The sequence below is a fragment of the Balaenoptera acutorostrata genome, chromosome 11, assembly GCF_949987535.1.
Source record: "Balaenoptera acutorostrata chromosome 11, mBalAcu1.1, whole genome shotgun sequence".
NCBI lineage: Eukaryota > Metazoa > Chordata > Mammalia > Artiodactyla > Balaenopteridae > Balaenoptera > Balaenoptera acutorostrata.
Genome location: NC_080074.1, coordinates 23,265,536 through 23,288,138, shown reverse-complemented (window position 1 = coordinate 23,288,138; position 22,603 = coordinate 23,265,536). Strand labels below are relative to the sequence as shown.

At 42.8% G+C, this 22,603-nt stretch overlaps 1 protein-coding gene across 13 annotated transcripts in view; it reads right to left on the bottom strand.

Annotated features, from left to right (window-relative positions):
- Nucleotides 1-22,603, bottom strand: part of ANKS1B (ankyrin repeat and sterile alpha motif domain containing 1B) — a 1,183,808-nt gene that overhangs the window by 18,306 nt on the left and 1,142,899 nt on the right. For all 13 annotated transcript variants that reach the window (XM_007165834.3, XM_028166489.2, XM_057556581.1 and 10 more), the window contains 3 exons: nucleotides 21,602-21,613; nucleotides 20,413-20,499; nucleotides 12,010-12,147 (listed from right to left, as the gene is read on the bottom strand). In XM_007165834.3, coding sequence (XP_007165896.2) covers nucleotides 12,010-12,147; nucleotides 20,413-20,499; nucleotides 21,602-21,613 — 237 coding nt within the window. The remainder of the gene's footprint in view (nucleotides 1-12,009; nucleotides 12,148-20,412; nucleotides 20,500-21,601; nucleotides 21,614-22,603) is intronic.

Below are 22,603 nucleotides of genomic sequence, written 5' to 3'. Positions count from 1 at the left end.
GTAACTACACCCCAGAGACCAGCTAAGGGCCTGACGTGGATTATCTAATCCTCACAACCACCTTGTAGAGGAGGAATTATCATCCCCATTTTATGTGTGAGAAACTCATGATTAGTGAGATTGATTAACTTGGCCAAGTTCACACAGCTAGTCAGGGGCAGAGCCAGTATTCAAACCCAGATCTGACTTTAGATAAGACAGTGTTTTGTGCCACTGGGCTGTCCTGCCTTATTGCTTTCATGAGTCTGTTGGTGTTCTGCCTCCACTTTCACTGAAGGACCCTCTGAGGAACCATCTTGTGTTTTGGAGATTCAGCATATGAATGTTGGTGAAGACACCATCACACAATATCCCCTCCTGGAGACCCAGGACAAAAAGTTCTTTCACCATCGCATCAAAAAAACCCCCCAAAAACCTAGAAATAAACCTACCTAAGGAGACAAAACACCTGTACTCCAAAAACTGTAAGATGCTGATGAAAGAAATTGAAGATGACACAAAAAGATTGAAAGATATACCATGTTCTTGGATTGGAAGAATCAATATTGTTAAAATGACCATACCTCCCAAAGCAATCTACAGATTCAATGCAATCCCTATCAAATTACCAATGGCATTTTTCACAGAACTGGAAAAAAAAATTAAATTTCTGTGGAAACACCAAACACCCCAAATAGCCAATACAAAAAAAATAGAGAAAGAAGAACAGAGCTGGAGGAATCAGGCTTCCTGACTTCAGACTATATGACAAGCTACAGTAATCAAAACAGTATGGTACTGGCACAAAACAGATACATAGGACAATGGAACAGAATAGAGAGTCCAGAAATAAACCCACACACTTGTCAATTAATCTACAACAAGAGGCAAGAATATACAATGGAGAAAGGACAGTCTTTTTTCAGTAAGTGGTGCTGGGAAAACTGGACAGCTACACATAAAAGAATGAAATTAGAACATTCTCTAACACCATATACACAAATAAACTCAAAACGGGTTAAAGACCTAAATGTTAAGACTGGTGTACTATAAACTCCTAGATACTATAAAATTCCTAGAGGAAGACACGGGCAGAACACTCTTTGACATAAATCGCAGCAATTTTTTGGGGGGGGGGGGTCCATCTCCTAGAGTAATGGAAACAAAAGCAAAAGTAACAAATGGGACTAATTAAACTTAAAAGCCTTTGCACAGCACAGGAAACCATAAACAAAACTAAAAGACAACCTATGGAATGGGAGAAAAATTTGCAAACAGTGTGACCAACAAGGGATTAATTCCAAAATATACAAACAGCTCATACAGCTCAGTGTCAAAAAAACCACAAACAACCCAATCAAAAAATGGGCAGAAGACCTAAACAGACATTTCTCCAAAGAAGACATACAGATGGCGAACAGGCACATGAAAAGATGTTCAACATTGCTAATTATTAGACAAATGCAAATCAAAACTACAATGAGGTACCACCTCACACCAGTCAGAATGGCCATCAACAAAAAGTCCACAAATAATAAATGCTGGAGAGGCTGTGGAAAAAAAGGAACCCTTCTACACTGTTGGTGGGAATGTAAATTGGTGCAGCCACTATGGAGAACAGTATGGAGGTTCCTTACAAAAACTAAAAATATAGTTACCATATGATCCAGCAATCCCACTCCTGGGCATATATCTGGAAAAGACGAGAACCCTTATTTGAAAAGTTACATGCATCCCAATGTTCATAGCAGTACTATTACAATAGCCAAGACATGGAAGCAACCCAAATGTCCATTGAGAGATGAATGGTTAAAGATGTGGTACATATATACAATGGAATATAACTCAGCCATAAAAAAGAATGAAATAATGCCATTTGCAGCAACATGGATGGACCTGGAAATTATCATACTAAGTGCAGTCAGACAGAGAAAGACAAATATCATATGATATCACTTATATGTGGAATCTAAAAAAATGATACAAATGAACTTATTTACAAAACAGAAATAGACTCACAGACATAGAAAACAAAATTATGGTTACCAAAGGGGGAAGGAGGGATAAGTTGGTAATTTGGGATTAACAGATACACGCTACTATATATAAAATAGATAAACAACAAGGACCTACTATATAGCACAGGGAGCTATATTCAATATCTTGTAATAACCTATAATGGAAAAGAATATGAAAAAGAATAGATATATATGTATATATATATATATAACTGAATCACTTTGCTGTACACTGGAAACACTGTAAATCAACTATGCTTCAATTAAAAAGAAAAGTTCTTTCAGAATCACTCTCATTGAAGTTTTGTCTTCTGAGAGGATGGGGTATACTCACCCAAGAAATATCAAGCATGTAATGACTGTGTTTTCCTACTTGCCTTGACCTCCAGGAAGCTCAGAGCCAAATCTGTGGCTCAGTTCTAGTAACTATGTAGAATTCTGTGGTTTGCAGGTTGATGTTAAAACTTTCCCCTGGGTCTTGATCTTCCTTTTAGTGTGTATTTTCCCTACTTCAGATCTATGTGTATCTATCTATATTTTCAGATTTAACATATCTATTCATGTAGGCTGCCTTAAGTCCTTTATGGAAGGAGGCATAGTATAAATGGTGGTTGTTTGTTCACTTAAACATTTATTCGACAGCTTATTTTGTTTAACCCATTACTGAAAAAATGGCTGACAAGGTACATCAGACACGAGTCTCACATCATCTGGTGAAAGTGACAAAAAAGGAAGTGTGCTGAGGAGAGAGGGGACACCACAGGGAGAGAGGCCCTGCTGGCTTAGGCTGGGAGGCTGCTGTTTACACGTGGACCATTCTGATCTGTCTGCAGGCACTTTCCATTAGCAATAAAAAAAAACAAAAAACCAAAAAAACACCACATTTTAGTGACTCAAATTGAAGGAACAAATAATTGTATTCCATAGTCTCAGAAAGCTACAGGACCTGAGTATCCTTTGGCTCCTGGGGGCCAGCAGAAGCAATTCGTGAGGTCGGCAGAGGCTATCCGCACCTGAAGAGGGTGCAAACAGACATTCAAGGAAAAAAGGGCTGTATCTGTGCAAAGAAGCCTGGGGTGTTAAGAGGAGCCTCAGAGGTCTACTACACCAGTGTCAGTGAGTAAAGACCACGCCTGGATCACCTGCATGGGCTAAGTATGCCCTGCGCTGCCTGCCTCTGTACCTATCACTGCCACTGAGGAGATGACACTGAGAGGGGGTCTGGTCCCGGTGACATTTAGGTCCCTCTCCACCTGGGAGCTCCAGGGTTCTCTGATTAGACGCTGTTGTCTGTCTTTTACCCAACCAACAACGGCTTCAGTTTAGAGATGTATGTACAGCTGATGCCATGTTAAATAGTAGCACATTCCCCAAAGGCTGGACTGCAGGTCTCAACAATCCACCAGCCAGTGCACAGAGGTGCAGTGACCACGGGGCTGGCTTCCACCACAGGGGATGTCCTCAAAGCAACACGCACCCCAAAACTATTCTAAATGGCCAAGTATTTTGTCTATTATTAAATGGCTTTTATTCTTAACAATATGCCCGTTCCCCACCTCTCCGTTTGCCTGGTGAGTTACTGCTCAACCTTGAAGATGCACCTGGGGCATTACGTCTTCCAGGAGCCTGCTCTGAATCCCCTTCCCCGACACCCCAGGCTGTGCCAGGTGCCCCTCCTCAGGTGGGCACAGCTCCACTGACTGTAAAGAATTTATTAGGATTTTCTCTTTATAGGTCCAAATCCCCAGGCCGGCTGAGCTCCTTGAGGGCTCTCCTCTCATTTGACTGCGTCTCTAGGGCTTAGGACATATCAGGTGCTCAATAAATGTTGGAGGAACTGAAAAAAGGACGCTGCCCTGTAGGTCCCTAAGATAAGAGGACTTGCACCCCAAGGGTAAGATACGGGTGCCTGTGGATGGCCACAGCGCATTCTTCCCCTCTATCTTCTCTCCACAGGTAGATCCTGGCTGAACAAATGCTGAACCAGTGCAGGGCACGCCCTTTGGGCCTAAAGATAAAGGAAAGTGTTTTCAATACGGGTCTATGGTGGGGCTTCCAGAAAGAAGCCACATTTCTCCTCTGGCTGTATTTTGCTTGTACATCTTGTTTTTTAAGAGGCAGGGTAGGTTTCATCTACCACTTGCTTCACCCACGTCTTGAGGCAAAAATAACTGAGAATATTCTGGCCATATTCACAGAATTCATTGACATTCCTTAGCTCTACCTACTTAGTTCTCTCAAGTACAAGTCAGAGATTAAGTCTTGATAGATTATATTTATAGAAACAAATACTGCCCAATCACAGGTCTTCAGCATTTAAGAAATAAATATTAGGCATTCTGCTAAGATGCCTATCTAGTCCAGGGCTGACACAGCAACTGGATAAAATGCAGATAGTTTCTTTAGGGCTAATTCCAGCTAACTAAAAGAATCATGAAATTAATATTTCTCTCTAAATATAACAGGGGTACATGTAGAAATTTTTGAAAATATGTAAAGAAGAAAATTAGAAATCACCTGCAAAATTCTACTGCTGGGATATAGCCACTGCTAGATTTTGGTTTCTTTTCCTTTTACATTTGTATATATCCACAAATACTTTTATAAGCTATATGAATATTTATGTGAATTTAAAAACAAAATTAGAATGATATTTAAGTGCAGTTTCATGAGTTGCTTTTTCATGCAACATTAAATCATGAATGGTTTTTGCGTGCCATTAAACGGTCTTCAAAAACCAGATTTTTAAAGGTGGCAGAGCATTCCACTGCATCTGCTAAGGTTCACGTCAAGTACATGAGTGTCATCAGCTCAGTGAAAGACTAAGAAAGGCTTTCTTATAAAGTTCCAGGTTCTCTGTAGCAATCACGTACTCACGCCTGGTGGTCGCCTGTCCACATGGAACTACAGTCTACAGTGCCTGGACAGCAGACCTCTCACACCCATGCTGGAGGGGCTGGCCTGCCAGGGCAGAAGGGGAACACGATCCATCTTTGTCCTGTTACTTGGCAGGGACTTGGGGAAAGGGTGTGCAGAAGAGAGACTTGCTGGATTTCAACTCCTTGCCATTCTTCAAAAGTAAAAGCTCCTAGCAGAAGCTACGGTAAACCCTTCGCCAACTTGTGATGCCTCCAAAGGGGCATTTATCACATTCAAGACCCTTCTTACCTACCAAGTTTTAACCCTTGTTGAAAATCTTTCTCAAATGGACAAGACAGTTGATAAAAATGACTTTTTCTCTGCTTATGGCAGATGACTGTCTAATGCCTCACCTCATCTTTCCAAAGTGCATGAATGAATTGTCAGGCCTCCAAGATGCCCACATGTTCATACAAACTCAGCGTTCAGCTTCCAGCCCCTGTGCCCCTCCTCTGGGAGCCCTCACCCTGCTGGGGCCAGCAAAACTGCAGGAGAGCACGGGCAGGATTTTACTGCAACCATTCGCTATGTCCCTGCTTCTCCCTCTGAACTCGGACATCCTGGAGAGCAGCGCGGTGTGCTTATTACACTCAATAAATGTAGAAATGCATTTGATACAGACTTGGACTCTTCCCCTCAGGTGTGGGATACCGCCGCAGCAAACGTATGTTGTAAACCGAAAACTGGGACATAAATCCTCCCACAGGTCTGACGAGAAAGAACATAACCACCCCCGTAACCGCTGTTGCTGCTCTCCTGCCCTTAGAAGCTAAGACTGACTGAACACCACGTGCTGGACATGGACGTGTGTCATCTCACTTAATCCTTACGGTAGCCCTAGGCAGCGGGTACTGCTGTTATCTCTATTTTACAGATGAGGAAACTGAGGATTACAGGCATTCTTGCCCAAACTATGAAACTAAGAAGTGCCGACCTGGGATTCAAAACCAGGCTGATTCTAAAGGTGTCACCCCTAGACATGACATTTGATTTTCAGTTCTTTGGGAGGGGGCTATAATGAATATGTGTACGAATGCTGCAAAACAACCTGTGGAAAAAAATCAGAATGACTACTTTCTAACTTCATAGAAAATGGGATTGATTTAAAGCCCTGATAACATCCATCTGCCTCACCCCTCAAAAAAATACGGATGAAAGAAAAAAAGAGGACTATTATTCTCTTAATATTCACCCATCTTTGGCTTTATGGCTTAGTTAATTCTCAACGATTTATGCCAATGGAGAGGAAGTATGGATAAATGTAACCCAGCAGTGTTAATCTATTTTTTTTTTGGGCGGGGGAGGAGGTGGTATATAACGGCCATAGGACTGGGAGTGCTGCCGTGGTTTTTTGTTGTTGTTGTTTTTTTTTTTTTAATTTTTATTTATTTGGCTGCACTGGGTCTTAGTTGCAGCATACGCGATCTAGTTCCCAGACCAGGGATCGAACCCAGGCTCCCTGAATTGGGAGCTCAGAGTCTTAACTACTGGACCACCAGCGAAGTGCCATTTTTATTCATCACTCCTGCCACTGACTTGATGAGTTTCAGGTGCTGCAAGGGGCCACGGAAAGGCTTCTACTTAAGTGTAGGTTGCTACTTTGTACGTGGGAGACTAGCCAGGGAAAGTGTTACAGTCCCATCTTAAGGGCTCTATGCACTTTAGCATTTTCTTACATTGCCATTTATTTTCATAGTATCAGAGTCCAACAGGTTGAGGGCCATTTTCAGGTGGAGAAAATGAGAAACAGAATGAAAGAGACCACCTACCTCCACATACAGTATTAATTTCATTGTCAGAGGTCAACTAACATCAATGATAACAGAAGTTCTTCTGCACTTGTAAATTCCCACTCTGTGGGACAATCTCTGCAACATAAGCCATAAGTACTTTCCGTTCAGAACCCCACGAAAAGAATCTCCGAGTTTAAGAAAGGGAGAAATGGGTGAAAGTGGTCAAAAGGCACAAACTTCCAGTTATAAGATAAATAAGTCCCAGGGATGCAATGTACAGCATGGTGACTATAGTGAACAGTACCGTACAGGCATACCTCGTTTTATTGCACTTTGAAGATATCGCTATTTAAAAAAATTGAAGGCTTGTGGCACCCTGCATTGAGCAAGTCTACTGGCTCCATTTTTCTGATAGCATTTACTCATTTTGTGTTTCTGTGTCCCATTTTGGTAATTTTGGCAAGATTTCAAACTTTTTCATTATGATTATATTTCTTACGGTGAACAGTGATCAGATCTTCGATGTCACCATTACAAACAGATTATGACTCGCTGAAGGCTCAGATGATGGTTAGCAGTTTTTAGCAATAAAGCATTTTTAAATTAAGGCATGTACATTGCTTTTTTAGACATGATGGTATTGCACACATAACAGGCTACAGTACAGTGTACACATAATTTTTATATGCACTGGGAAAGCAAAAAATTCACGTGACTTGCTTTATTGTGATATACGATTCATTGCAGTAGTCTGGAACAGAACCTGCCGTATCTCTCAGGTATGCCTGTATTGTACATTTGAAAGTTGCTGACAGAGTAGATCTTAAAGTTCTTATCACACACACACACACACACACACACACACACACACACAAAATGTGTAACTATGTGAGGTGATGGATGTTAACTTGTGCTGATCATTTTGCAGCGCATACATATATCAAATCCTTATGCGGTACATCTAAAACGAATACAGTGTTATATGTCGATTTTATCTCAATAAAACTGGAGAAAAATAAAGGGCTCAGGAATCTCACTTTCATTAAACTGATCATGACAGAGTGGTTGACTCTGGTGTTCTTCTTCCCCTGCGCTCAGGTTTGCTGGTACCTAGTGATGGAGGACTATAAAATGCTGTCCCCCTGCTGACCACGGTTTCCTGCATTTTGTCATCTCTGTTTCTCCAGTTTAGATCCTTTCACGGCCCACATTCAGCCAAGAAAGCACAGGAAAGAGGGAGCCTCGTCTCCCCCACGCACCGCCCACCGGCATCAAGACTTTGACATTCTCTACACATTCCACAACCAGTCTAAGCCGTATACACTGAAGGTGACAGAATTTGGGAGTTGCAAGTAAGAGAAAAATGAGCATGGCTAAAAATATCAAAGATTGCAAACATGTTCTTTATAGAGAAGTGAGAGTTAGCCAGGGTTTAGCGGCAGTCATGGCTTTTAATGCTATTTAAACAAAATAAACCCTTCATATTTTAGAACTAGTGAATGAGGTCCCTCCCAGATTTTTAAAATAAATCTGACAGTCCCACAGAGAATGCATCAAAATCTTTCTAATCTACCTATCTCCATTCTATGTCCTAGAAATCCAGACTGAGTGAATAATACATAGAAGATGATAGTTGCCAAATGATCTTGGTTTTATCTATCTCTTTCCTATGGTGGCCTTTTAAGGATGATCACTGCAGCCTTGGGATCTGGTGGCCGCTGATATACCCATTCTCCCTCTTGTCATCTCAGCGGCATGGATTTCCCCTTCATTCATTTGAGATAAGAGTGGAGAAGAGAGAAGCTGAATCCGTTGTTTTAAGCCTTATAACTCCTGGTCTTGTAACACATTCTTTTTTCCTACACAGCCCTACTCTCTTCCCCCAAGTTTTCACTGCCTGGAAGGTGGAGGCTGGGCAGCCTCTTGTTCTGTAGTGGACGAGATGTGTCCCACTGGGGAGGTGACTAGAAATCAGCTGCCACCAGCTGATTCTTGACTAGTGAGTCTAGAACGCGGAGTAGGTCTGGAGCACGCCAGTAGGTACATACTGGCTTTTCTTGGGAACCCTAATTCCCTTTCTGCTCTAGTCTTTTAAAATTTTCATCTACCTGTCATTAAAAACTGAAAATATCACAAGCTGAATTTAGCATAGATTCTAAGTCATGGAAACAAGCTTAGAGAAGATAAAGTTTAACATTTCCTGAAGTGTGTTCTGCAGCACGCCGCCTCCGTGAGAAGCTCTCCCCAAAAGAGGCTACCACGGCCAAATGAACTTGGGAAACCAGGGTCACTCCACCCCCTCCCGGTGTCTGAGCCTATTAAGGGCTCCGCAAGGTCCCAGAGTAAAGGAACTACGTTAAATTCACATGCTCCCTTCCAAGACCACAGGATTTCTATGGGAAAAATGCTCTGAGTTTCAAATCCAACTCTCAGTAAACTGGAAACCTCCTAGACATCATTGGGTTTTCTTGGTGATAAGAAATATTCATAAAAACTTGCGACCCATAAAAGATCTACAAGGTCAAAGTAGCAATAACTGCAATTAAAAATGTACATGTACTCATACACATCAGCTGAAAGACTACATGTATACTTAAGGTATTCTTTTCTTTTCTTTTGCCATTTGGGCAGCCTGGGGGACTGATTCATACCAAAAGAATTTTAAGGCTTCACGACTGGACTGAATATTGAACTGCCCTACATAAAGATACAAAATCCATGCTCAAAGAGGTTTTTTTTAGTGCAAGCAAAGCTTGGTGCATCTCAAAATTGCTCGAAGGCCCACGTCAAGGCTGGTGGCCTTTGTTACTATTTTTGAAGTTAGACAAACTGTTCACCTAGAGAGGATTAAAATGGTCGATTTGTGGTGTAAGATGAAAATCCTCTGGAGCTGAAACCAGACTCCTAACCTAGTGAATGTCTACATTAAATCAAACATGTGGATGAAAAGACAAAAGGTGAAGCAATTCTCCACTCGTTTTCCAAATGTATCAGGAACATCATGTTGATCTTAAAACTAAACAGTTGACTATTTTTTCCCCACATTTCACTTCTGTATTCTGGCGTCACATGTACACACACTAAAAAACTCAAGAGGCCAGATGGCCCACGGGTATCATCTTTAGCTTATTGTTCAATAGAGAACAATGTTTTGGATGCTCTTATGAAGGCAAATTATATATTACTCTAAAATCAATTTAGAAAGAAATGCTGCAATACCCAAGGGAAGGGTGGAATTCACCCTGACAATACTGGAATACTAATGTTGACATTCAATGAAAACACTAGATAGATGTAATATACCAATAGAAGGCCGACAGAGTCTATGCTTTCTTTCTATTGTTTCTATTTTATTTATTTTTTCTTCTATTTTTTTCAATTCTTTCACAGGGGCAGTGGGAAAACTTCGGACCATAAGTACACTTCTAGAAAGTCTATCTTATGTCTTTTAGCAGAAAAAGTCCAGGCTGTGAACTGTGAGGGCAGCAGGCAAGGAGAGAGAAGAGGTGGTGCGGGGGAAGCTAACAACGAACACGCATTATTTATGAACGCTCTACAAATGTTCCTTCATTTCAATCCCAAAGAAAACCTGTAAGGTACAATCCCTGTGCCTGTTTTATAGACAAAGGAAATCAGGACTCAGAAAAGTCCTGCAACTCGTCTAAGACCCGGGAGCAGGCAGCGAGTTGGGATGTGAACCCTGAGCAGGCTGCTCTATGACACCAAGGCAAATCCCAGAGGAAGGTGTATCACGCAAACCAAGATGTATGTGGATAGAATGGAACTTCGCTGTTTTAAGAAACAACTGCGGGACTTCCCTGGTGGTGCAGTGGTTGGGACTCTGAGCTCCCAATGCAGCAGGCCCGAGTCTGATCCCTGGTCAGGGAACTAGATCCCACATGCATGCTGCAACTAAGAAGCCTGCATGCTGCAACTAAGAAGCCTGCAGGCTGCAACTAAGAAGCCTGCATGCCGCAACTAAGGAGCCCACCTGCCACAACTAAGACCTGGTGCAACCAAATAAATAAATATTTTTTAAAAATGCTAAAAAAAGAAACAATTGCTTTTCACAAGAAAGGCAAGTTATGTCTAAGGCACCGGAAACCTAATGCTGACATGGCTTTAATCAACACTGTTGATCCCATGCAAACAAACGCATCCAGAGATATCTAGAGCAGCCTTTGAGGGCTTGGCTTTGCGGTCCTTACTGTTAACACAGACCACCTGTATATTATTCTCCTCATGCCTCTTAAAATAGAAAAAAAACTAAAGGCACATAGCATTCTTTCCTGTTTTCAATCTTCAAAACTTGAAAGGGATGGGCCACATGCAGCCCGATACAACGTTCTGGGCATGAGCCTAACATCCCTTAGGATGGGATAAGTTCTGGGTTACTGCGGTCCTTGGTCGATGGGAGTTTGTCAGAACTAAAAATGATTGCTTCAAGCAGTCTTACCCATGACATTGAACTGTGGGCTGGCCTCTCAAGAATATATTATACTGCAATTTCTGTGTAATTCTTTAAACATGTGTATTTCAAAACTTGAGCAGAGCAGAATTGTCAAATTAAAGTGACATTTTGGAATTCTTCTGATTACAAATTATTTCATGGTTGTAGCTGTCTCTGTTCTGTCTGCTTCAAATTTAGAATGCCCAATGTACTACAATAGAGTTATCCTCAAGCAATTTGTACCATCTTGAAGGTATAAGAAGGAATACTTGTTATTTTCTAGAATTGCTTCCATTTTCCAAGTTTGTAATATATGGGCTAGTTTTTAGACTTAATGACAAATAGGACTATAGGTAGTGTAACACCATAAGGACATCATTACAAGACTAACTTCTGAATATGGGCCATATTCAAATGGACCAAACCTTGCTGTTCCCAATTATTATTTATAAATGTCTAATTTAACTACTATTCAATATAGAAAACCACAAATGTTGTATGAGGCACTGAAATTTATTTTTCCTCCAAACAAACCTAGACTATCATGCCCTACTACTTAGAAATGGCTACCAAAGAAACCAACAGACATAGCAAAGGAACAGAAAGGCTGGAAGACATTTACTATATTTTGGTACCAGAGAAAGAAAGGAACTCATCTGATATGAAAAGTGAGGTTAGTAACTGAGCAATGACGGTTCAGATACTGGATAGAAGTGGAGTTCTAAATTTAATGAATGAATGAAAAATATAGAAAAAACTCAGAAAAGCTGAGTCTGCAAAATACCTTACACCAGGTATACCTTAAAACTTGGTAAACAAGCCAAGCATCTAAATTGCAAGCTGGGCTTTCAATAAAGTCCAGGTATATTCAGGGAAATATTTAGTCTGTCCAAAGAGGGTAGTTACTCACCACATCGAAGGCAGTAAACACGTGACAGTAGTGGTGATTGGACTTCAAATCTTTTGTGATATAAGCGAATGTTGAGAGGTCTTCTGGGTCCTGGGCAGCACAGGAGATATTACGAATTTCATGTTCGGCAATTATGTTCTGGAAGAAATGACACAAACGACCGTTGTTTTCCTCTGCAAACCAGCATATTTTAGAACCAAGGCAAATGATCTGGGAAGCAGTTGCTTTCCCTCGTCCTAGAATGTTCTAGAGCAGCAACATTCAAAGTGATTCAACACACTATCCGTGGGCAAAGGTACACCAGGTCTGGAAGGAATGCTTTCGTTTAATTAAAAACAACCTAAAATAGTCCTGTCCTGGAGCAGCAGTTCTCACATGGTGCTGTGTGCAGAAGCAGTCTGGGTGGCATACACTTTAAAAAAAAATAGTAACTACTAAGCATTTTACTGTTTCCATTTTCTATGTAGAGTCAGCGCTGCCTCCTGCTAACTGTGTCTGGAAAGGATCACCTGCCATGTTGTTCTGCCTGCCGGGAGGCTGATCCCTCACTATCTTTTACCTGTTGTCTTGTGCCTGGCCCCTAGCTCCCCAGAGCCAAGGCAGGCAGGCGAGGGCGCGTCAAGGCGCTCTCTCATGAAGACTCCGTGGAGACTAAGGTGTAAGGGTGGGATGAGGGAAACACCACGCTGCACGCTAGATGCAGCGCCCCGCGGATGACAACGCTTTGCTAACTATACCTGCTGTGTATAATTATGAGTGGGTGCTGCGGTTATCCTCATCATCAGCTCACAGGTGGTGAAACCAGTACTCACACAGTGTAAGTTATGCAGGGCAGGTAGTGGAACTGGGCCTGAAATTATGTTGCAATACCTCTCAGCCCCACCTCTCGCTCACTGGTTTAACATAATTTCATTTTTTCTCTCGGCTAGCACTTTTTCATGCCATCTCCCTGCCAGACCCCTCATCCCAACCTGCCTCTAAGAATAATCGGTGGGAGGTAACTGAGGAAAGGGTTAAGTACCATTATCCCGAAGCACAAAATAACCAAGGAGCATCATCTGGGCTGCAAACCCAGCCAGAAACTTCTTTTGATACACTGATGTATTTCAGAAGCAAAAGATTTCACATAATCATGCAAACATTTCTTAACCTCACAATATCCCATTTATGTTTTTGCAGTTGTCGTAGATCTAAAACCCTCAATGCTTTAGTTACCCTAATTGCTTTGTAACTGCACAGTCTTAAATAACCTGAGCGAATATAATGCTCCGTGTATACCCATCAATGCCTAAAAATGCTTACAAAATGCCCTTTCCTGCCAGCGCCCCCAGCAAGTACTTCACACCCATCACACTACTGAGCTGTGTGGTTGGTAAGCAATTACAGAATTAACACATAAAAGAAAATTAAATTAAGACATTCTTCACAGTGACCCTGTATGTTGACGCTACATGCAGCGCTGTCAAAAATAACTCAAATTGAAATCAGAATCCCATAAACAAGTAACAGCCTATCGCAAGATAGGGTTTCAAAATAGAAGGTCCTGATCCTCTTCTGGCACCCAGATAGCACTTCTTCAAGGAGAAAACTAAATTAGGAACTCGTGAGTCTTAAATTTAAAATTAATGAGATCTGCGTGGTCTTCATAGGTACGATGTTAGCAGGTGCTGAGAGCCTCCACCATCATTTTAATTGGGGGCTGCTATTACTTCGGGAAGTCTGTGGATTTGGTCTCACCTGTCCAGGATCCACTATTACTGAAAATAGAGCATTGGCTCCAACTTTTAACTAAATTGGCATTTTGTGTTCTTGAGATTTTTTTACTAGCATAAGGTTGATCAACTTCTCGGGAAAGTGTTAACAGTGAAAAGTGCCCTGTGATTTTTATTGCACTGAATTCCCTGAATCTTGCCAATTCACAAGATGTCACTCCTGACAATTTTCAATGGTGTGTGACAGCACTGTGGCCCAGGGAAAAATTGTAAAGTAGGTAAAGTGTATCTTTGGAGATCTCTCTTAATCATGAACTGCATGTTTGCATCCTCCCCAAGTTTGTATCTTGAAATTCTAGCCCCCCAGTGTGATGGTGCTTGGAGGTGGGCCTTTAGGATGTGATTAGGCCATGAGGGTGGAGCTCTTGTGAATGCAATTAGTGCCTTTACAAGACGAGGCAAGAGAGCTAGCTGGCTCTCTCTGCCGTGTGAGGACACAGTAGAAAGATGGCCATTTATGAAGCAGGGAATGGGGGCTCTCATCAGACACTGAATCTGCTGGTGACTTCATCTTGGACTTCCAGCCTCCAAAACTGTGAGAAATAAATATTCATGGTTTAAGCAACCCAGTCTATGGTAATTTACTACAGCACTACGACATTTTTCCTCTTTCTGGATCCTCCCTCCGAATTTTCTGGAAACCGGCCCCCTCTTCTCTAATCTCCAGGAGCCCAGGGCTGTCTTTTAACTCTGAGGCCTGCCCTCCTCTGTGTTGCTCCATGTCCCCAAATCAGCCTCCTCTCCCACTGTTGAAACTTTTATTCCTCTGTTCCCATGGTCTAAACTAGAGGAAAGGCAAGCTAATAAAGATATTCTACAATCAGTTAAGAATAACTCATGTAATTGGCACTCAGTCATCCTAACTGGTACTTAAAAAATTTGCTTTTAAATGAATTCATAGCAATGGACTGTGTAGGGAGGTATTTTGAACAGAACTTCCTGATATATCCGTGGTGCTAGAATGTGGTGAGGACCTGGGATCTCACTACTGATGTAACTGAGCAGGGGCCTTCTCAGGACATACCCCTCCCTCATGTCCTCTGCTGTACCTCCTTCTCAGAAGTACCCAGATAATAGTATCTCATGCATATTCCCTGAGTTTTTCAGATGCTCCAAAAGGAAGAAATTAACTACTGATGATTATGAGCACGTAGCCCCCAGACCTTCCGGTGCCTAAGGATTGATCACCATCAACCAATCAGAAAACTGTGCATGAGCTGATCACATAGCCTGGGACGCCCCTCCCTCACTTGGCCTTTAAAAATGTTTTGCTGAAACCCTTTGAGGAGTTTGGGGGTTTTTTGGGCATGAGCCACCCATTCTCCTTGCTTGGCCCTGCAATAAACCTTTCTCTGCTCCAAACTCTGACGTTCGGTTTGCTTCGCCTCACTGTGCATCGGGCACACAAATTTGCGTTAGGTAACACTGAGACACTGCCATCAGTGTGCACTGCCCACCTCTGCAGAACAGCGAGGCTAGTTCTCTGTGTGTACGATGATTCCAAGACTAAGGATACTACAGCTGTAGACGGAACTGAGACTGCACAGTTGTTTCCTCCCGGGAGAAGTCAAGGGAGGATACATTCCACCCTGTCATTAGTGGCTCCTCCATAAATTGAAAGCTGACATCATCATGAGGCACCGGGGACGCTCCTCAGTTTACAGTGGACGCCTTTGTGCGGCTGAGCCTCCACAGCTCAGCATGTTCTGAGGAGACGAGGGCTTTTAAAAGGCTCAAGCCAGGACTGGGGTCACCCTGCTGCTTCTTTGGCTAGAAAATTTGGCAGCTCAGTACCCTTCAACAGGGAGAGATTCTTTGTCTTGTCTGTTGCCTTTCCTCATGTAGAGAAATAGCTAAAGAGGTATCTGGCTGGTGGGTGTAGAAGAGACTTGTTTGGTTCAGCCAATTAACAGAGACGGTCTCAGAAGGGGGTGTGATAACGAAGTGATGGAGCCTAGAAACTGGCCTCTCCCTGCTTCCCTCGCTCCTGACTACGACAGGTAGGGCCCTTCTCTGAGTCTCCTCCGCAGGCCAGGCCTTTTCTGAGGGAGACAATGCAGCACCCCTCCAGAGAGCGCCCCCCACATAGAGGCAGCAGCCCTGGTCGAGGGCGACCTGGAGGAGACCTGCAGAGAGGGTGGTGCAGATGAGAACGGTGCACACTCCAGTTTGACTCTGAGCTTTTTAGAAATATGTGCTATAAAAAACAACTGGCACTTGTTTAGGCAAAAGTTCCAAGTTAATCTGTGCCTAAAAAAATAGCATAAGCCCTGTTTGAAGCTGACATTCAAAACAAACAAACTGGGCTTCCCTGGTGGCGCAGTGGTTAAGAATCCGCCTGACAATGCAGGGGACACGGGTTCGAGCCCTGGTCCGGGAAGATCCCACATGCCTCGGAGCAACTAAGCCCGTGCGCCACAACTACTAAGCCTGCGCTCTAGAGCCCACGAGCCACAACTACTGAGCCCACATGCCACAACTACTGGAGCCTGCGCACCTAGAGCTCGTGCTCCACAACAAAGAGAAGCCACCGCAATGAGAGGCCCATGCACCGCAACGAAGAGTAGCCCCCGCTCGCCACAACTAGAGAAAGCCCGCGCGCAGCAACGAAGACCCAACACAGCCAAAAATAAATAAAATAAAATAAATAAAAAACAAACAAACTAACAAACCAACCCAGGCACTACATTGTTCCTAATTTAGCTGGATGAGAAGACTGAGGAGGGGGTCAGAGCAGGAAGGCAAAATGCAACCCACCCTCAGCCAAGCACTGGACGTGGGGATGGTGTCACCTCTTGGAAGACCCTGCTGATCTGAAGATGGGTCTGGAACTGAGCAGTTGTAGCCCTCTTGGCAGAATGCCATGCTAGAGTACCTCTGGGCTATGGATCTGCAGAAAGCTGGTGTGATTTACCTATAACATTTTAGTATAAATCTAACCCAAGTTCCATTTTTAATTCAAGATCATTTTCCGCTTCTTCCTTCTTATCAGGTTTAGTGATTCATTTCCCAAGTTGCTAGGTAACAGGTTTACAAGTTTACAACTAGGCACCTAACCCTTCCCCACGAACTCAGCCAAAGCTGCTACTTTATATTAGAGTAAAAGGAAAGAAGTGCTTTGCTGGAGGGTTCATCTTTCACACAGTCTAATGGGGGCTAATAGGAGTGGAAGAGTCATTAACACCTAATTAAGTATCCACTGCACTTCAAACGAATTGGTGGAAGGTAGCATGGAGTTAAAGTGCAAAAGCGTTAGGTTAGGGAGTGGGAAAGTCAAGTTTTAGTCCTTCTCCATGACCAGCTAGCTGTGTGACTGCAGGGCAGTCACTTAGTGAAGGTCTGAGGCCTTCGATTACTCTACGCGTCCAGTGCAGGCTGAACACCCCCTCTATCTGACCAGGGTAGGGTTACAGAGATGCGGCGGTTAGGAGAGGACTGTTTAACAATAAAGTACAGGGGACTTCCCTGGTGGCACAGTGGTTAAGAATCGCCTGCCAATGCAGGGGACATGGGTTTGAGCCCTGGTCCGGGAAGATCCCACATAATGTGGAGCAACTAAGCCCGTGCGCCACAACTACTGAGCCTGTGCTCTAGAGCTCGTGAGCCACAACTACTGAGCCCAAGTGCCACAGCTACTGAAGCCTGTGTGCCTAGAGCCTGTGCTCTGCAACAAGAGAAGCCAGAGCAATGAGAAGTCCGTGCAGTGCAACAAAGAGCCCCCGCTCGCCACAACTACCGAAAGCCCATGTGCAGCAACGAAGACCCAACGCAGCCAATAAATAAATAAATAAATAAATAAATAAATAAATAAATAAAATAGATTAATTTAAAAAAATGATGAGCTTTTGAAAAAAAAGAGAAAACATCAAACATGAACAATAAGCTGTGACTTCTGGTTGTGTCTTACTACATACAGGCTTAGTGCTCACAAGCACCTCAAATTGTGAGGTCTTCACAGATGTCTATGCGTCACAAGTCCTTCACTTCAAATCAAAGTGGCTCCCCCCAGATGCTTCCCAGGGGAGGAATCTCTGGTACAAACCGAAAGCAGGACCTGGCGTTTATCAATCTGCTCCTTCGCTGCTGTGGGTATTAATTAGAGGCTGGTCTCTGTACAGGACCAAGTGGCACGCATGATGCCACTGCGGACACTGCAGGATGAGCACAGTTCCTTTCATACCACAACCTGAGGACGATCCTTCAACACTGGCTGCTCTGCGTCCCCTAAAACCAGGCCTTCAGCCCTGGCTGGCGGTGTTTCTCAGCCTTCCCCAAACTCCACCAACGCAGCTCTACACTGTTTCTTTCTTCCACCTTCTAATACAAGCTCTCTGCTTTGGCTTCTCACACACCAACTCCTAAGACCACGGCCCCGAGTCACCCACCCTCTCCCTATCCACCATTAGACTGGGGTAGGTCACTACGTCACAGGACACTGGGATGGGGACCCTGTGTAGCCCCAGTATTGAAGTCAATGTCCCCAAATTCCTGAAAAAGTCAGGCACATGTTGTCATATAGTCAGAGAGAGGCTGGCTCCATCTGCTACCAACATATGCACTTTGCCTTTGCTCTGGATTTTGAAAACAGGCTGAGGACCACACTGTAAGGACCTGAAAGAAATGCGGGCCTTCTTTATTTAGTGTCTTTATTCACACAACTATCTTTTGCATATCTTTCAGTGCTTAGATTTCCAGAGTAGTCATTAGTGAGCAGAGATCTATGAATAACTCATCTAAGTACTGGCGACTGAAGCAGAAGCATTTCCTCAAAGTCTGGGAGATCAAGATCTACAGCCCTTGATGTGTCTGTAAGCAAAATGCCACAGAGCCGACAGCACTCTCTCCTTCCTCTGATGGTGGAGAGTGGGTTAGAGAGGATGCAATTAATACAGACACACCCAGTCATACCACCAGCTTCATGGGATGACAGCCTTAAGACTCTGGAAACTTCTCAGGGCAAATACCACTTGTTCAGAAACTGTCAGAATCCAAGCCTGCTAAGGTTGTTAATCTAAGAGAGTGTCAAACTCATAAACTGATAACGTATTGCCATTCATGTTTTTCAAGTGCAAATGCAGTAGAGACAGTTGCTCCAGGTTAGGTAAAAAAAAATCCGAATGCCAAAGCCTTTCTTGAAATTTAGATACAGTGATAGCAATGCTATCTTCAGTCAGAGTTCCATAAGGTTTTGAAACTTTTAAAGCCAACTGACTATAATCTAGGGCTAAAGGAAGTTTGTGCACCAGCAACTAAAGTTGCTTCCAAGAAATAAAAAAGCAAATCAACTGGGATTTTTCGGATCAGAGTTTCCATAACTGTAATCGGACAGCTGTAACTGTCAATGACATATTGCCGGGTTGAAGCATCATTCCACGTAGGGCATCTGACTCTGAGTGTGCTTTGGATATCACCAACTAGCATGATGAGGCTGAGTTATCAGCTTTCTGCTTGAGTTTCAGAACTGCTTCTAAACCTGGGGGGCTGTTCTAAGTAGACTTGGGGAGCTTGGGCTTATCTGACTGCTGACGTAGCAATCTTCATTACAGAAAACAAATCGGGAAGGCTTTGAATTGGTCGATTCAGATGCTCAGGTTTATTATAGATTGTCAAGAGTCACTGCCCACGGGACGTTTCCCTGGATCTAAATCCAGTTGCCGTGGTCCTAAATTTCCATTGTTTAAATTCACCTGTTTCACGACTTCTGTTTCCTTTCTCCAGAATGGAGTGGGTCCAGCTGGGAGGACTAGATAGGCAGTCCAGAAAACAAATGGTGTTTACCAATGGGCATCACCTCATTTCCCCTATTTCTACACTTTATTGGTTGGAAGGATGTAAGACTGAAATGCAGGACTTGGGGGTTTTGGAGGAGGAGCAAGTCAGGTTTGAATTTATGGAGGGTGAGGGTGGTCATACCTGAGTTTTCTAGTCTAGCACCTGCACTGTCATCTTTGCCAAGAAAGGACACTTTTAAAGTAAAATGCAACCCAGATGTCTACACTCGACCTTAGGGCCCACAAGCTGTTCCCACTGTGAGTACAAAGTCACCGCAGAGTCACAGCACGGCCTGAGCTTCTTTTCTGATTGTCTCTCTTAAGAAAACAATACAGTTGGAACCCTCTCTTCCATCTCAATAGTTGAGAACGAAATGCAATTATATGATGTAAACACCAGAGCATGGGTTTCTTGTGTTAGGTATTCATTACATACATCAAAAGAAAGGACAGGCCTATCTCTGGAGAAATGATAAGACAAATGTTCTAGCCCTTCACCTGGTAACACTTCCTCTGATGGAGGAATGACGACACTGGTACATTTTCACGCTAGACGTGATTTTTTTTCTGTTTTAATATTCTCTGGATCCAAAGGGACATGCCAGATACCGAGTGGCCACAGTCTACTAAGGAAGGTACCATGGAAAAGTGAAAGCAAAATATGTGTAGGAATCCTAGATCAAGCCACCAAATGCAATGTGCCCCTCTGTGTGTATACAGTTGCGTTTAGGGAGCATGAAGGTCAGGGGTGAGGAGTGATTAAAATGGGGGATGTTGGGTATGATGGGAAGCAAAGGATTTTAGATCATTTACTCAGGACTGTACCTGGTGTCTAAACCAAAGAGAGGTGTGGTACCCACCTTATTTGTTGCATCAATAAATTTGACTCCTTTATAAGAGACTGAAAGAATAATAGTAGGGACCTTCTTCATTTGCTCTGTAGACTTCTGAAATTAAAATTAGAAAGCTATTAGAGCAGTCTGTGTTCCATGGCAACTGTAGCACATAATTTTTTCTCTTGAAAGATAAAAATGAGCTCAAGTTAAAAACAATACACACACACACACATCAAACACACTCTAATTTAAATGTATGTCTCTCTTCTCCTGGGCTTAGCTATGGTTTGGGTTTATAAAGTATCTGTTTTGCACTTGAGGATCTAAAAAGAGCTTGTTCTGCTGCTTCATGTGGGTGAAGGAATACGCCCTTTCCCTGACACCAAGGGGAGAAACGAACAGCTCTGCCCCCTATGCAATTTCAAACGACTATTCTTTTGACTAGAGTTAAGCCATGTCAGATTAAACTCTAAGGATGAGTTTAGCATTAACAGAATACATGCCACCTCTCCCCATTTCTTCCTAGTCTCTCTCTTTCTTCAAGGCACAAGGCATGCCTAAATACGTACTTAAAATAGGGATTTAAAATACATCATTGTGGGGACTTCCCCAGCGGTCCAGTGGTTAAGACTTTGCCTTCCAATGCACGGGGTGTGGGTCTGATCCCTGGTCAGGGAGCTAAGATCCCACATGCCTCGCGGCCCAAAAACCAAAACATAAAAACAGAAGCAATATTGTAGCAAATTCAATAAAGACTTTAAAAATGGTCCACACACATCAAAAAGATCTTTAAAAAAAAACATCGTTGTGAATTTTTCTTGGACCTGGCCAAATCTATAAAAGCTGATAGTTTACAGCAGAATTGCTCATGGCCACATAGGATATAATACCACTCCATGACAACTGAGCCCTCTGGGGGCAGGCTGTATTTTGAGCCACAGCAAAACTGGACAGTCCAGGCAACCTACTTTACCATTTAGAGCTGCTGTGACCCCTTAGGCTAAGCTCTTAGGACAGATGTTCACAACGGCTGAACGTGCTCACAGTTTGCAGCTTCTACGGTTTTATGCATCTGCAAAAAGTTTCTCTGTAATTTAGCATTTGCCTTTTCTGGTTAGTTTCATCATTCATCACAGGTCACTCACAGTCTGTTTACTTCATTTCCTGCTGTGGATACTCCTAATAATCACATTAAACATCAAGAAGAACCTACCTGACAGTTAGCCTGATGGATTTTCCAGACAAGACAGGTGAGAACATAATAGGAGAGAAAATACATAAGAAGGTGAGAGGAAACCATTTCAGTAATTCACAGACAGCACAGACTCATTAAACAGTAAAGAGAATAGGCTCTACAGACAGTATGTTGATGCAGTGAAACTGTTATTTTAGAGATTACTGCAGGCTTTTCCAGACCGTCTCTCCTCTGCTTTTACTGTTCTCTCATCGTTCCGCTCATTACATTGCACAGTCTTATTATGACTGACACGCAAGAAGCTTCTGCTTTGTGTTCCACAACCAGCTGTCTTATGTATATTAAGGAAACCGAGAAAAATATGAACTTTCTTGATTTCTTCATTTCTCTTACCCATTTTCCATTTTTAAACTCTGAAAATGGGACCAGAATGAAAGAAGGTTGGATAGTGTGAATGAAACTCATTGAACTCAATAATGATAATTATATTTCATCTTTCACTTGAGCCATGGAGAAGGTGCTTCACATTTTCCTGGTTGTTTTTGACACATCTTTTTGGTAGCTACTATATCCGCGTCAAAGATAAAGAAAATGGATTACTGAGAGTATTACTATTTAATATTAATTGTTTCATACAGTATAGAAAAAAGCAGCTCCCTCGAAGTGCTTTTTAACTAGTTTTAAAATTACCCAGACTCACCAGTTTTCTTTTGTGATTGCCAAAAAGAGATATTATGAAATTGGAATGTAAGGATAGATACTTTTAGCTTTTTAAATGCTTTATCCAACCAACTCTTAACAATGTGCAAGATAAAGTGAAGGCAAGGCTAGAGGAAATAACATGCAGCGTGCTGATTGTAAGGCAAGGCCGTGGGCTGAATCTGTAAAGAGAAAGGGGGCAGGAACAGGCAGTGGTTTGGTGGACTGAATGTGTGTGTATGTGTGTATGTGTGTGTGTGTGTGTGTAGAATTCTTTGCAGAGAGTAACAATGGGTTTCAACAAATCACCTCGCTCATCTC